The sequence below is a fragment of the Sminthopsis crassicaudata genome, chromosome X, assembly GCF_048593235.1.
Source record: "Sminthopsis crassicaudata isolate SCR6 chromosome X, ASM4859323v1, whole genome shotgun sequence".
In the NCBI taxonomy this organism is placed as follows: Eukaryota; Metazoa; Chordata; class Mammalia; order Dasyuromorphia; family Dasyuridae; genus Sminthopsis; species Sminthopsis crassicaudata.
In genome coordinates this window covers 85,657,598-85,673,217 of record NC_133623.1, presented here as the reverse complement: position 1 = coordinate 85,673,217, position 15,620 = coordinate 85,657,598, and the positions used below count along the sequence as shown (strand labels likewise).

Below are 15,620 nucleotides of genomic sequence, written 5' to 3'. Positions count from 1 at the left end.
CGCCACCTCCGGCTCACTGAGGTCAGCTGGCTCTGCTCTGTCCTAAATTTTTCGAACACCTCCTCCCCATCTCTCCTAAGATTAGGGAAGCAGGGTGGAGACCAGGAGGGATGGCCTGGATTTGGCCCTGAGTGGTGTGAAAGTCCACTTCCCACACCCACTCCAGTCCTTTGGCATCCATCCACGCCTGTCTTCCCTGTCCCTCAAACCACTACATGCCTTATAACTTGTTCTGACTCCCCCAGGACCAGCACCCCACTTTTTTCACATCCTGGTCCTGGCCCAGAGCTGCAGACTTTTCTGTCCTTTGGGGGCATCTTTGGGGTAGGCCTGGAATGGCATCTCCTGACACTTGGGGGTTCCCACTTTAGTGACTGGGGCAGGCTTCAAAATTCCTCCGGCATAGTGGACCAAACCGGCCCCAGTGGTAAGATGCAAATTTACCCATTTTCCTGAAGCCCAGCAGTGTTTCTTCTTGCCATCTCTCCCAGTCTGGTCACAAGGGGGGCTCTGGGCTATCCCAACTCTGCTGCTGCCCTAGGCAACTTGGAATGTTTTGCTTTCCCATGTCTGCTGATACCTTGGATTTTTGTCTCTGGAAACTGTTCCCTTGTGCCCAGTGACTTTTTATCCTTGGTGAAGGGCTCTCACCTCACCTTTTCCCTAACCTTTCAGAAGTAAATGTCTGAAAACTCCATTTGTCCCCCTTAGAAGTGCTGATTCTTGGAAGCAGGCCAGAACATTTGAGACTGGAAAGCATACATATTGAATAGTTCTTGGCCAGCATATCATGATTTGCAAAAGTACTGACTATTCTTTGGGTAGAGGGAGGATTGGATGTGAAATGAAAAAAAATAAATGCTAATAAATAAAACTGAGCAATTTAGCCATATTGTAAAACACTGGGCCTTTTATAAGGGTGAGAAACTGTAGACTTTCGTGGACATTTATTTTACATTTTTATGTGTATGTATACTTTCCTAATCAAAAAACATATACCTATACATATACATATATATGTGTATATATATATATATATATATATATATATGATTTTGAAAAAACTTTTAACCCATTTAAAATAATTGGCTTCTATTCCTCCCTTTAGACAACACACTTCTCCCTATATCACCATCTCTTTCATCAATCCAGATAGATTAATTTTTTAAAAACACTGACTTAATTCTATCATACCCCACTTCTCTTCCTGCTATTTATGTCAAGGACATCACTATCCTTCCATTCAACCCAGGTTTGAAACTTAAGAACATTCAGTCTTTAACATTTATTCTTTTTGCACCCCCCCAAATCTGATAGTATGCCAAGTGTTGTCAGCAATAGTGCGGAGGTAAAAATGATATCCATCCACTTAATTATAATGACCAACTGTAACTGGCCCAAGAGAAGAAATTCTTTCCAATAAAAAATGGTGATGTGATGGTGGACTAGGGGTTTGGAATGTTGTGTATGCTATTGCCAAATCAGTTGAATTTGAGTCACTTTTCTTTATTATCAAAAGCTCACTGGGGAGGTGAGCAAGAAAAGGCATGTCCGGAAATGACTGAAATATAAAATGCTCTTCACCGCTCAGCTCAAACAACACCTCCTCTATGAGACCTTTCTTAAACCCCAATGCCCCAGTTTTATTTTCTTTTTCTTTACCCTTTAAAGACAGGAATTAAATCTATTTTAACCTCTTGCTCAGCACAAGTATGTACTTAATATATTGATCGATGTGCCTCAACAATCTCCAGGAAATCCTCATTTCTCGGAGAATATATTTGAAACTCTTTGGGGTTCAGGTTTCTCCATGTTTTAAGCTCACCTTGCCCATGTTCTAAGAACTTTCCTTCTAGCCAGCCTATGTATGTTACTATCTCCTGAACCTGACATACTCATTCCTGATTCTAAACCATAACACAACAGGCAATGTCCTTTTCCCCATTAACCGGTGGTCTCCTTGAGAGCAGAGATTGGTTTTGTTTGTTTGCTTTTCTTTGCATCTTATCACCCAGCGCTATGTCCCCACATAGGTTTGTGATTTCATGAATTTGATAGAGGGATGTTGATTGACTAAACCCTACCATTAGGGTACAGTTTATGGTCTGATTTCATAAAATAAACATGAAGAGCTTACTGTGTACAAGCATTGTGCCATAAAAAGAAAAACTAGTTAATATTGATTACTTTGGTTTATTTTTAGTTTGTAAGATTAAGCTACCTTCTTCAGGAAAAGCTAGCTCTAACAGCTAAGCCAAAACACATAGTCTCAAGTCTATGTTAACTACAGAACTAATAAGTAACTAAATTGATAAAACTTTTTCATTTAGTAGTAGATAATTTAGAATAAGGCATACATCTTTGTAGTGATAAAATGATCATACAGGAGTCTAAGACTTTTAACTAAGTTTCCCTTTCTGGCATCTGGACAAAGGAGGGGGGGTGTTGACTGAAGGTTATGTTTTTCCTTCCTTTCTTAATGGAGAATTTTTTTTTTCTTTAGCTAAAGTTTAAATATAAATTGAATAATGTAATTTTCTAAGGTTAGCAGATAGAAAATGGGGGTGGAACAGGTGTGTATGAGGGGGACCCCCTAACTACACACTAAAAGTTTCTCTTTCCAGTAAGTTTTCTGATTAGAAAAAGACATCATCGGTAGGGCAAGAACTTCTGGAATCTTCTCACTTTTTGGGTAAAGAAGGCCTAGAAAAAAGCAAACTAGTCAGATGATCTGTTTTGTCCAACTGAATTATATTCAAAACAAGTTTCCTATTTTTAGGCCCCTTTGTCACTAATTACTTGCTAGCTTTGCTTTTAAATCATTTTCACTCAGAAACTTTTTATCTCAAGGTAATTTTCTGTTTCAGATAATTAATCTTAACAGTTAGGTGCTGGGTAGTTACAAAAATTAGGAAAATGCCTCTTCAAAGAATTTATATTCTAGTGGGGTATACAGCAAGCCCCACTAGAATATAAATTCTTTGTATTTATTTGTATTTATTTAATACAAGGTGATTTGAGGAGGGAGGAAGAAAATGCTTATGACTAGAGGAATCAAGAAAGAGTTTATAAAAGAAGTAGGCCATACTAAGCAATCAAAAGGGCATAAAAATAATAGCTTGTTCACCTCACCAAGGTGAGAGATGGAACTTTAAGTTCAGGAAACTGAGAGTAGGCCATTTAGGCTACTATATAAATGGATAGCACATCCATCTGGAAAGTTAGCTTGGAGCCAGACTGAAGGCACTCCCAGTTGAGTGGGTATTTATTGTGACTATGGAAAGCCATTGGGGATTTTGGGGCCAGGATTAACATGATTAGACTTTAATTGGGGGAAATTATTTTGGTAGCGGTGGGAATGGATTGGGGAAGAAAAGGAGGGGGAAAAACAAAACAAAACAGGGAGGAGGTTCATTAGGTTATGAAACTGTGCTGGTAACTAGGTAATAGAAATGCAAAATAGGGTAAGGACAAAGTGTGTGAGTGTGGGTGGGTGGGTGTGGGAAGAGTTTGGATAGGAAGGACTAGTTGAAATAAAAGTGAAAAGAGTGGCCAATGAATAGAGACTTAAGGAGTGGCAGGAAGAGTCATGGATCTCCAGTTTTCAAGCTTGATCTTGAAACAGGAAAAAAAAAAAAAAAGAATTCTGGAAAAAGAACATATATATATATATATATATATATATATATATATATATATATATATATACACACACACACACACACACACACACCCCAATTATTTTGACATACATTCTCCTGATACCTAATGCATATCTTCTCTCCAACTATCCCAAAGTGAGTTGCTTTTTTGGGGGAACTGACAATTGGGGTTAAATGACTTGCCCAGGTCCCATTTGAATTTGGGTCCTAGACTCCAGGGCCAGCATGCTATCCAGCTTGCCATCTAGCACCCTGGGGTGCTCTTTTCTAACCTCTTTAGTACCCAGCGTATTGTACATACTCAGGTGTGAAATGAAGTTATGAGTAAAGACATGGTAAATGTTGGTTTCATAGTATAGCCTGTTTTTTCTATCCCTCTAGGAAGGTTTTCTGCTTGGGGAAATGAGAGAGGCAGACACTCAATTGAGTAATGCTCAAGTTCTGCGTACAGTTGGTAAGTCTGTATTATGTGTTCACTGTGTGTCCAGTCAGCATGTGTTCTTTTACAATATTTTTAAAATAACGCAAAAAACCAATTTTTAATGAAGATTACAGATAAAATGAATATACTTCCCATTCCTCATCTAAAAGTTTCAGACAGCCTGGATAAAGTAAGAAAAAACTGAGGGCAGAGGAACAGAATTACAAATGAAAAGTTTTAGAGACAGAATTTCTGGGTAATTAAAAATCAGTTTATTAATTCTACTAGCAAATAAGGTCAGTGGTTTCTTTCACAACCAAGCCTGGGAATGGAGGTCCTTGAATAGTTTAAAGACCTTTGGGAAATGGCATGTCTGTGAGGGTGAAAACATAATTCTGATGAACAATTGAGAGAAGTTTTACAATGAGATATGGGGTTTTTCTAATGACATGCGGGGGGGAAGTGACTTTGATCATAATAGAGTTCTTAGATATTCTGCCCCCAACAGTCTGTATAAGAAAATCTATTCTACAGCCATCCCACTTGAATTTCAGCTGTTGTGGGGTTACAGTAAGATGATTTGGGTGGGGGAAATTGGGGGCTGGGTCAGAAATGTCCTTGAGCAATGTCAGAAATGTCCTTTGAATGAGCAAGCAGAGAACCTTTGGGTTCCATATATAAAATTGGTTATGAGTATAAAAAAATAATCATTTTCTCAGTATGTTATGCATTATGAAGTGGAACGTCTTTGTCTCTTTTTGCTGGACTTTACTGTAATGCTCATGAATTTTGGGGAGTTATTTTATATTCTGTAACTTTGCCAAAGTTATTAGTGGTTTCAGTTAATGTCTTAGTTGATTTCCTACTGTTTTTTAAGTAAATCATCCCATGATAGGGAAAAAGCAGTAATTTTCTTTGATTTTTGACAGTGCTTATTCTCTCACTTTCATTTCCCTGTCTTTTTGCTGTAGTTAACACTTTTAGCACTGTATCAGAGAACTTTTTTGATTTACTCCTAGTTTTATAAGAAAAGACTTCAGTTTATCCTCATTACATGTAATGCTAGCTCTTTATTTAGATGGATATTACCTATAGTAAGGTAAGATCTATGTATTCCTATTTTTGAGGGGTTTTTTTTTGACAAGGACAGATATTTTATCTTGTCAAAAAGCTTTTCTCTTGTATCTTATCCTTCTTGTTCTAGTTATTTATATTGATAATCTTGACCCAATCCTGCAGTCATGTGTAGCCTTTGTAATATGTTGTTGTGGTCATGTTTTATTTAAAAATTTTGTGTCTATTTTCTTATAGTATACTTTTCTTTCTTTATTCTAACTCTTCTTTGTTGAGATGGGAAGATTATATTTGAATCATAAGGAATTTTAAAATACACTTTCTTTTTCTCATTTGCTTTACAATTTACATAATATTCAAATTGCCCCTCAAATGTTTGGTGGAATTTGCTTTTAAATCCATCTGGTCATTCAGGGTTTTTTTTTTTATGTTTCATTTATGTTAATTTCTTCTTCTAAAATGGGTAGTTATGGTCTGAACCAACCTTAAAGAAAGGGTCCAGAAATATATGGCTGACTTCCCAGCAGAAACAGTCTGAGGGAAGATGAAAGCCTTGGTATCAATCCATAGGACAAATAGAAATGGTCCTAAAAATAAAATAGTCTAGGACTTATTAGAAAAAATTAAAAAATAATAAAGATGGGTAGTTTAGGTACTCTTTTAGTTGTTATATTTGAGCTCTTCATACTTTTGACATATTCATCCATTTCCTTTCAGTATTAATTTTGTTGGGAGTGATAAATTTGATCAAAAATTTGATCAAGAGTCTTATATCAGTTACCTCTGAAAAGACTCACCAATGGAGAAGGTTCAAGGCTTTCTATTCATATAATTTATATCCCTTAAAATAGTACAAACTTATATTATTACTTAATGCAAAACAGAGAAAGATTAACAAATTTCTTACAATTGCTATTTCATGTTACCTTACTGATGCAAAGTGAAATATTTGGGTTGTAATATTTTTGAGGATTTTAAATAGCTGTTATACTCTCTTCCAGTTCTATTTTCTGATCCTTTGCCTTTTCAGTGATATAGTGACATAGTACCTGGGCTTCTTAGGTTGCTGTGATAAAACAACAAATAAGATTCTCATCACTGATGCTACTCATGCTATTCCATGAGATTCCTAGTAATTTTAAGTACTTCTTTGCTAAAATAAAATATGTTTATGTTAGAGTTCAAAATAATGTTATTTGAGAAGAAAAAAATGTCAGGTGACTGGATGAAAAGGTTTTCAAGTAATTTATTTCTTTGTTGGTTTATTTAAAATTATTTGGAATTTTTGAAATTGGTAATTTGTTTTTCTTTTCAATCAAATCAGCACATGGTTTATTTCTTCCCCTCAACCTCAAAGAAAACAAAATTAGCACCTAGGTTTGTTTATTAATCCATTTTTTTTCATTCAGTTTTGTTAATCTCTTATTCTGACTTTCCGGATTTTATTTTGGTGTTTAATTCAAAGTTTTAAATTTGATTGTTTTCTTAAAAATAAAAGTATTGTCTCAGTTCTCTCCAAGACTAAACTCACTAGAAGTTTTTCTCTTTCTCTCTCTCTCTCTCTCTCTCTCTCTCTCTCTCTCTCTCTCTCTCTCTCTCTCTCTCTCTCTCCCTTTTTCTCTCTGTATCTATTTTTGCTTTTTCTGTTTGTATTTCAGAATTTCTACCCAACTTATCATTTCTACATGAAAGTTTGGTAATGCTGTATTTCATTAAAAGATGTATTTCATTTCATTCATTCTGCCACCTGTCCTGACCTCCCCTGCACCAGTTGTATTATACTCAGTATAGTGCCAGAGGATTTAATCTAATGGTTTTTGAATGATTTTATGACAAAACCTGGTTTTCCTAGTGTCCAAGAAGGGACCACTTTCCCTACTCCTTAATTCGAAGTTGTAAATTGTGTTCAGGCCACTTGTTTTGTGTATACAGAATTGTAGCAAAGGAGGTAATCAGCCTGACTAGCTATAACAGCCATTACATTAGAGACAGTGCATCATGTCTTTGCAATTAGACTTGGCTAAGGTTCATAGATGGAAGCTATTTGGAGAACATGAGGCCATAGATTATTGTGACTTATTTTTATACTTCACCCAAAAATAAATGGCACATGGTAGTCTCTTAATAGATGTTTAGTCAGTAAGACTAGTTATCATTTCCAAAACACTTAAAGATTTACAAAGCTCTTCCCAAAAATCCTGTGAAAAGTCTGTAGTACAATTATCAGGTTTTTCTTTTTTTTTATTTATTTATTTTTTTTTTTTTGCAAATTTGGAAGCCAAGTCATGATCAGACAGCTATTAAGTGACAGATTTGGGATTAAATGCAGAGTTTTCTAAGTACAGCCTCATACTATCATATAAGTTCTCATAAAAGTATGTCTAAGGAGATGATCACGTGAATACTTAGCTCTTTTATACTCCTACCCCCTTTCCTTAGACCTGATTTGGCTTTTGATGTGGAAATTAGGTAGCTTAACTTTTTACATAGTTGTTGTTTTGTTTGTTTTTCTATCAGTTAACCTCAACTGACTTGGAAAATAGATGCAGGAGAAAGAATTTAAAAATTATTAGTCTACATGAAAGTCATGAACAAAAAAGATCGACCTCATCTTTCAAGAAATTGTCAAGGAAAACTGTCCTGATATTCTAGAACCAGAGAGTAAAATAGAAATCAAAAGAATCTAAATAGTTAACCTCTGCTTTAGTGTAAAACAGTTAATAGTTCTATTGTGGAGTCCAAACTGGTGATTTGATAAGTTTAGGGGCACTACTCCTGTGAGGAAATTCCCTCTTCCAATTTAAGTCAGCCATAATGATCTGGAGTTCAATGAATTGCCAGGAATCATGTAAGAAAAATGTATTGAGGTGGGACTTGAGCCTAAGTTTTATAGACCATGAGAGCAGTCCTGTGCCAGGCATCCATAAATCTAAATTTATTCCTTAGAATATATCTGTTTTTTATAGTTATGAAAATAGTTCCTAAGCTTCAACACATTCCTAGTATTTCATAACTGTTAAGTAACCACAGGATATAGGTATAGAGAATATATAAAAGCCTTCCCTAAAAATAGCAGCTGCTTTATCAAAATATGAAATTGGAATGAAAACATCTTGAAATTAAATTATAACAGGCTAAGATTTTGCCTTTGGGAAAGTATTTATAATTATTAATGTTAAGAATTTTAATTGAATTAATATAAAATGCTCATTTTTTTCCTTTCAGTCATACAAAAATACATTTCATGCATTCGGCTTTTCAGGTAAGTATTAATTACCATATTGAGAAATTCTAACCAATAATTTGTGATTATATTATATCAAGCAAGCAGTCATTTGTTAAGCATCTACTACATGCTGAGCATTGCATTAAGCACAAGGATTATAAAAAATTTTTAAATACATCTCCTGCCCTTAAGAAGTTTACCAGCAATCTTATAATGCAAAGGTGTTTTCCTCATTATCTGAAATGTTAATTCATTTATTCATTCAACTCATATTTCCTAGTTGCTACATTTTTGTAGAGTTTCACATTCACCTTTTGAGACTCTCCAGAATTTGCTCCGGGCTTGGGGGGAGACAGTCGGTGAAAGTGCCTGGAGTTGGCAGATGGAGTGTTTTATTATAAGAACGACTAGGAGGCCAGTGCCATTGGATTAAAGAGGTGTGTGTGGGGGCATGTGTGTGCATGCTCAGGTACACTGGGGCATGCATGCGCACTGGGGAGGAGAGGTAATGTAAAGATGCTGTGTCAGGTAAAAGAAATTAAGAATGGTAGACCTGGAGTTAAGCTACTAAAGGCTTTTAACACTAAACAGACGATTTTCTAGTTGATCCTAGAGGTCATGGGGAGTATTGAGTAGAGAGGCTAAGAAGGTCAGGCCTGAGTTTAAGGAGCTATGTTTGTTTAGTTGAAATTGTTGAACATTCCAATAAAAGTCCTAGTTTACATAATTGCCATAAATTACTCTAGCACAGCATAGAATGAACTCATTTGCTGTTTTGTAGGAAGGAAGAGCTTTTTGTTCTTCAGCACTTGATCAGTAGCAATTCAAATATTCTACTCTGCTAACAACAACAAGGCCCCAGACACCAAACAAAAGTAAAAATGATACACACAGTAATAGCAAAAGTCTAAAGAACAACAAATGAAATTGAACATTAATCATAATGGCCGAGCTTGGCTCAAGAAATGAGAAGCTGTCTCCACTGACTCTCTGTTGCAGAGGTGGTAGATTACAGTTATTAAAACTCTCTGATTCAGTTAATGTATTAGTTTTGTGGAATTGGCATTTCCCCCTTTATTTATATTTGGTTGCCAGAGATGATTTGCTGTGGGTTATAGGGAAATAGAATGTGATGTAAAAACAAGTTATGAAAAATAATTTTTCAAATATGGCAACTTTTTGATAAGTGATTTTTAAAGAAGAGAATAACAATTTTGTAGACTAAGAAATAAGTGCTTTAATAGAAACTTTTTAGAAGATTCCTTGTGTATATTCTAGGGTTCATTTGCCACATAGACTTTATGAGGTGTGGTAGGGTTCAAGGCACATGGAAGGGTTCAAGCCTGTTGAGTTTTGCCTATGTAACTGGCAGATAGTTGCTTTGCATTGAGGTACTTTGGTTACATTAGTAAGAGGTGATACTGATTGAGGGTATTATTTTTTAAAGGATCTGACTGAAATATATTTTCATCTTCCTCTTTTTAGCTTTTATAATTCAACTGGTGAAGTCAATGAGCAGGCATTGGAGAAGATCATGCTGGGTTGTGAAAAGGTATTGGGGCTTGCTCCACCTTGGCATTTCACTCCCTTAATTCTGTCCTTGTTGACTTCTGACAGCATTAATAGTCACATTAGTTTTTCACATATAGCTTCATGTTACATATGATCTATTTTCACATTTTCCTCCAAAGTAGAATGAAGGGCTGAAAGGCAGTCCAGTCAGGGCTCCAGGGCCTGGAGTCTGTGGGCAATTAAGTCTTTGAGCTTTTCTAAGCCTGTTCCCTCATCTGTCTGTCAAATGGAGATAAATGTTGTACCTTAAAGGGTCTTAATGAGGAAAGGCCTCTGCAAACTCTGAGTTGATAGGCCCTTTATCACAGAATTTGGGAGTTAGGTTAGAGCTTGCAGGGTATTCCAAAGCTGAAGTATTCCCCTAGGAGGAGAGCCCTGATCCAGAGCCAGAGGACCTGCTCCAACCCTTCTTTTTGGGTCAATCACTTCACCTCCCTGAGTCTCATTTTCCTCATTTGCAAAAGGAGGAGTTTGGGCTGCATGGCTTCTAAAAGAGACTCATTAAGTACTTCTCAAGATTTTGCTTAAATACCTCAAGAGAGGGAAATGGCACTGACCCTTATTTAATAACTTAGCCTCACAAGGAAACCCATTCCACTTTTGGGTAGCTTTCATTGTTAGGAATTTTTTCTTCTTCGCTCCATCAACTTAAAACTTATGCTCCTAGTTCTGTCCTTGGAAGCCAAGCAGACCAAATCTGATCCTGTCTCCACAGGTGACTGTGTCCATGTGCCCATCTCACCTTCTCCTGGATAAAGATTTCAAGTTCCTTTAGCTGAACCTTAGATGGCATGAACTAAGACCCTTTATTGTTGTGCCTGTCCTACATTAGGTAGCTTATCGGTGACTTTTCATAAAATGTCCCAGAACAGAACACTATTTTTCTTCTCTGATCAGGATAGAGCCTCTCACCTTTCTGCTTCAAAAATTGTATATGAAGAAATATTTTTGGTTAACTGTAGGGACTTTGTTAAATCGCAGACAGTTTTACCTTTCAACTCAGTTGCATTAATCCCATTTTTTAAAAAAATGATCTTATTATAAATTAAGCATTTGTTACAGATAAAAAGCCAGAGAGAGTTTCTGTAAAATTAATAAACAATTCATTAATTAGATTAGCAAATGATAAATTGATAGTCAGTAGTCTCTCTTGGGAAAAATGAAAAATAAAAAGCATGGAGATTGCTGAATGCTCAAATATTTAAATACTTTTGGAATCAGGGAATAATTAAGGAGGGTAGAAAGTGGGGATAGACATTTTAATGAGGAAGTGGGCTTCAGTTCCTCCTACTTGACTTGATCAGCTTCCTCCAAAGGAATCCATCTCTACCTAGACTAAGGTATAAAATGCATATATGTAAATCATTGAACTTGTCAACACATGTTGATCATTATTTTTGAACATTTTATTATTTACTTGTCTCATTGTGATAGTACAATTTCAAATAATAGGGACTTTAAGTTTGATTTTTCTTCCCCTTAGAAGGTGATTGGATGGTACAAATTCAGACGTAATTCTGACCCAGTGATTACATTTCGAGAGAGGATTCTTCACAAAAATTTACAACAGCATCTTTCAAATCAGGGATTAGTTTTTCTCTTATTGACAACAAGCACAATCACAGAAAGCTTCTCCACTCATGGATTTGATTATGCATTACATAGACTTCAGGAAGGGTGAGTATTGACACCTAACTGGAATAGCTAGTAAACAGACTTCAGCATGCGTTTTTTCAATGGTGCTTAAATATTTTATACAGATGTTTAAGTCATATAACAGCTTTTGATGCGTGGGTTTATGTGACATGGGCCTTTCCCTACTCTAGCTGAATTTCCCTGAATGTAATGATCATAATGATCCCTGATAGCAGTAAGAGGAGTATCATATTTCTCCTTCTATTCATGATATTAATAATAGTACTTCCTCATGTTATACAGATGCTTTTTCCATAAAGCATGCAAACTGTTGTCAGAAATGCATTGACTTGATAGTAGTTTTTTATGTAATGGATAATAACTTAAGCCAAAAATATTAGCTATACTTATAGTTGTATTCCATTTTAGGTAAGCTGATTCTTGTGAAGTCAACAAAAGTGTCAAAATAATTGACAGCATTGTAGATAAAACTGCTTATAAATATATTGTAGATAACTGCTTATAAATTGGATCAGTTTTAGAAGAAGAGTTATTTTGGACAAGTAATAAAGGGTGCTTGTCTACTTCACTTCTGTAGGGTTATATATTAATGAATGAAATTGAAGATAATAGAACATTGACTAATTTTTAACCTTGCTTTAAATTTATATTAAAAATGTTTTAGACTTTTCCATAAAGTGCCTTTAGTGGTGGTCAACTTGGCTACAGCAGAAGAGCAGATATATAATACTATGCCAGGTTCTTGTAGATCCGCTGGCTTTCTCCGAACCATCCACACATACAGGTAAGATGGTTCTTCAACCACAAACTCCTCTTCTCACCTATTTCCAATTGTGTTGTTCAATCATGTGTTCAATTGCACCCAACATTGTGAATCCATTTGGGATTTTCTTGGCCAAGATACTGGAGCAGTTTGCCATTTCTTTGTCCAGCTCATTTCATAGGTAAGGGAATTCTGACAAACTGAGTGAAGTGCCTTGCCCAGAATCCCCCACAGCAAGTGGCCAGAATCGAACTAAGGAAGTCTCCCTGATTTCACACCCAGCACTCTGTACAGTTCACCACCTATGTGCTCTGGATTTCAAAGACACTAATTTTCCAAAAAAAAAAAAAAAAAAAAAAAAAAAAAGGATTTTTGTATCATTAAATCCCAAAAGGATCTAAACTTAAAACCACTATGGATTTATCTGTCTACAAATTTATGCTCTCCCACTGGAAATCAAGTCTTCAGGGCTTCCTTTTATTCCTCTGTAATTGCCTACCACATCAGTAAATAGATAATTAAGCTTCATTAAGTGGCTTATTTGGGTCAGGAAATATATTAGAGATACAAAACAATTGCTTTCCTCAAGGAGCTTGATGAATCGATGGAGAGAGAGAGAGAGAGAGAGAGAGAGAGAGAGAGAGAGAGAGAGAGAGAGAGAGAGAGAGAGAGAGAGAGAGGGAGGGAGGGAGGGAGGGAGGGAAGGAGGGAGAGAGAGAGACAGAGAGACAGAGAGACAGAGAGACAGAGAGAGACAGAGACAGAGACAGAGACAGATGATGAAGTTCACATTATTAAAAATCTATACGCAGGGTACTTGAAAAGAGTCTGGGGCTTCATGGTATCTCCAGAGGCGGATCTGGAGCCTTGCCAGAAAACACAGCTTGGCCTCCAAACAGTGAAATAGGACATATTAAAGCCCCTTTCCCTCTAGCCAGTTGTCGTCTTGTTGCCAACAGAACCATATTACCCATTTCAACACATTTTTCCTTCTTCCCTCTGTCTAGTGGGCATACCAGGCTTCTTGCTTCTCATGCCTGTTTTATTACTTAATCTCACCTAATTTGAACACCAAATAAAGTAGTCAATGTGTATTCTAAAAGGAATAGAGCCACTGGAGCTTGTGGATAAGGAAGTGATATGGTCATATTTATGCTCTGAACATTTCATATTTTCACTTGGGGTACAATTCTTTTCCTATTTCAACTCTGCCTTTTCCCTACAAAAGACTTCACTACCTATGATATTGATAAGATAAAACCCATTCAATATAAGCGTCATCATTGCCTTCCTTTAGTTCTGAAAGAATGAAGTTGTCTTTCTCTTTAAAAGTTTTACTAATTCTCCTTCATCCCATCTAGAGTTCTTGTCTCATCATTGCACATCCCTACTTTTAGTAGTTCAGATTCTGTTGTCTCAACTTCTGTTTATTAATATCCAAATTTGCCTCATCCTAAAAAAAATAAACAAACAAAAAAAACAAACAAACCAAAAATACTACATTTGTTCTAAGCAGATCCTCTTCCCATATTAATCCCTCAGCAGCTACATATAAAATTTGTGTTCCAGGGTGCGCATCTTTATTTTATACTCCACACAATATTTAGTAGATAAATTGTAAACTGATGCTATATGGATAAGAAAACAGTTTTATCTTTCATCAACAGTTCAGAAATTTTTGATGAAGATGGAACTTTAAGAAAGGTCCAGAAAATGAATGAACTTTGTGTCACTGTGCAGGAAGAATTAAAGGTAATTATATCAAAACTTTAAAGACTATTTTTAAATTTAGAAATCATGCTAGCTCTGCATGTTCAGGATTTCTTCCTGATTAATATATAGATTTTGTCTAGAGATGTCATCTGTCAAAAAATTTACCATACTACAAAACAATAACAATTTATTGTTGTACACATACATTGAAGTTTTTTGAGTCAGAAAGTTTATAATAATAAATTCCTCAACCTATAAATTTGAATTAGTAGTAATATTTTATTACCCACATGGTTGCTAAGTAAAGAAGAAAATTTCCCTTGCTAATGCAGCAGGTTAGTGTGTGTGATACAATTCAGGAAGCAGTTCCATTAACCGCTACTCTATTCTGTCCAATACCATTTCTTTTACATAGTATGTTACTAATGAATTATCAGTTGGAATGTTTGTATAATTAAACTAATTTTCTTTTGTAGGAAATGTGCACTCAAGTATTTGACAGTGAGCAATCCGTAGAAAAAGTAATGCAAGATATAAATAAACTAAAAGAAGAACTTTCGGCAAAGAGACCAAAGCCTGTGATATCAGGTAAAAAGACAAGTTGCTAACCATATTTTTTCTCAACCACCTTTACTTGGCATTTTCCAGTTCACAGAGCTGTGCCTTTATAAGCAACTGCCGCACTCCCTTTTACAAAGAAAATGAAGGCTCAGAAAGTTCTTAATCTTGAAAGCAGCATGCCATGTTTAACTTAGGACACAACCCTGACTTTAACAAGATCAGATGGACTAAGCAGTCTCTGGTCAGTAGCACATAGAAGACATTTTGATAAAAGAAAAGGACCCTTTCTTTAATTCCAGTCCAAGAAGTCAGTTTTGGCAGATGTAAGCCAAGTTTGCTGAATATTCTAAGAAATGCATTATTGTGAATAAAATATTGCAATTGTACTCTTAGATCAAATAAGCCACTAAAGACCTATACCCTCACCTTCCATGTAAATCTGAACTTTTACTGAATAATGAATTGTCTTATTTAATTTATCAGGAAGAAGTGGCGAACCGGAAATAGAGGAGAATGTTTTGCTGTGTCCAAGTCAGGGATTTCTTCATTCATGTGTTGTTTGTTTGAAAGGCAAACAGACTGCCAGTGAGTGCTGTACTACTGAGCATAATCTCAGTCAAGTGAGTGAATTAACTCTGATGACTGAAAGCCCTCATCTTGCAGAACAGGGAACAAAATGCAAAGTTAAGCGCAAATCTCTTGAGTGTGAGAATCCTGACTTTGAGAAAGAAAGACCACTCAAGAAAGTAGAAGTGTCAGAACCTGAAAGTGAGTCCCCTAAAAAAGATTGAATGACAGGGAAAAAATCACTGATAGGCAGTATAGAAACACATGAGGATTCTGAGAAAGTAAAGAACATCACTCAGTATCCAGTCACCAACTTTCTTAACGTTTCATAAAATTTTTCTTATTATCCTAACTGACCAAAAGGGAACAGGGGAAAAAAAGTTTAATGTTACTAATTGGATAAGT

The 15,620-nt window shown here is 35.8% G+C and overlaps 2 protein-coding genes across 2 annotated transcripts in view; one reads left to right on the top strand and one right to left on the bottom strand.

The window, feature by feature from the left end:
* The window catches only part of LOC141548487 (eppin-like), a 274,723-nt gene that overhangs the window by 45,082 nt on the left and 214,021 nt on the right, over positions 1–15,620 (bottom strand). The window lies entirely within an intron of this gene.
* On the top strand, positions 4,049–15,439 carry LOC141548603 (BRCA1-A complex subunit Abraxas 1-like). Its single transcript, XM_074277606.1, has 8 exons — positions 4,049–4,116; positions 8,383–8,419; positions 9,869–9,935; positions 11,439–11,632; positions 12,276–12,395; positions 14,042–14,126; positions 14,564–14,675; positions 15,132–15,439. The coding sequence occupies exons 1-8, from the start codon at positions 4,065–4,067 to the stop codon at positions 15,437–15,439; spliced, it is 975 nt and encodes a 324-aa protein (XP_074133707.1). The 5' UTR covers positions 4,049–4,064.

What these genes read in the sequence shown, in the direction of transcription:
- LOC141548603 (XM_074277606.1), top strand. Translation starts at nt 4,065, where the DNA reads ATGAGAGAGGCAGACACTCAATTGAGTAATGCTCAAGTTCTGCGTACA. An exon ending in TCAAGTTCTGCGTACAGTTG is followed by an intron (nt 4,117 to 8,382) that starts GTAAGTCTGTAT and finishes TTTTCCTTTCAG; the next exon opens with TCATACAAAAATACATTTCA. An exon ending in TCATGCTGGGTTGTGAAAAG is followed by an intron (nt 9,936 to 11,438) that starts GTATTGGGGCTT and finishes TCTTCCCCTTAG; the next exon opens with AAGGTGATTGGATGGTACAA.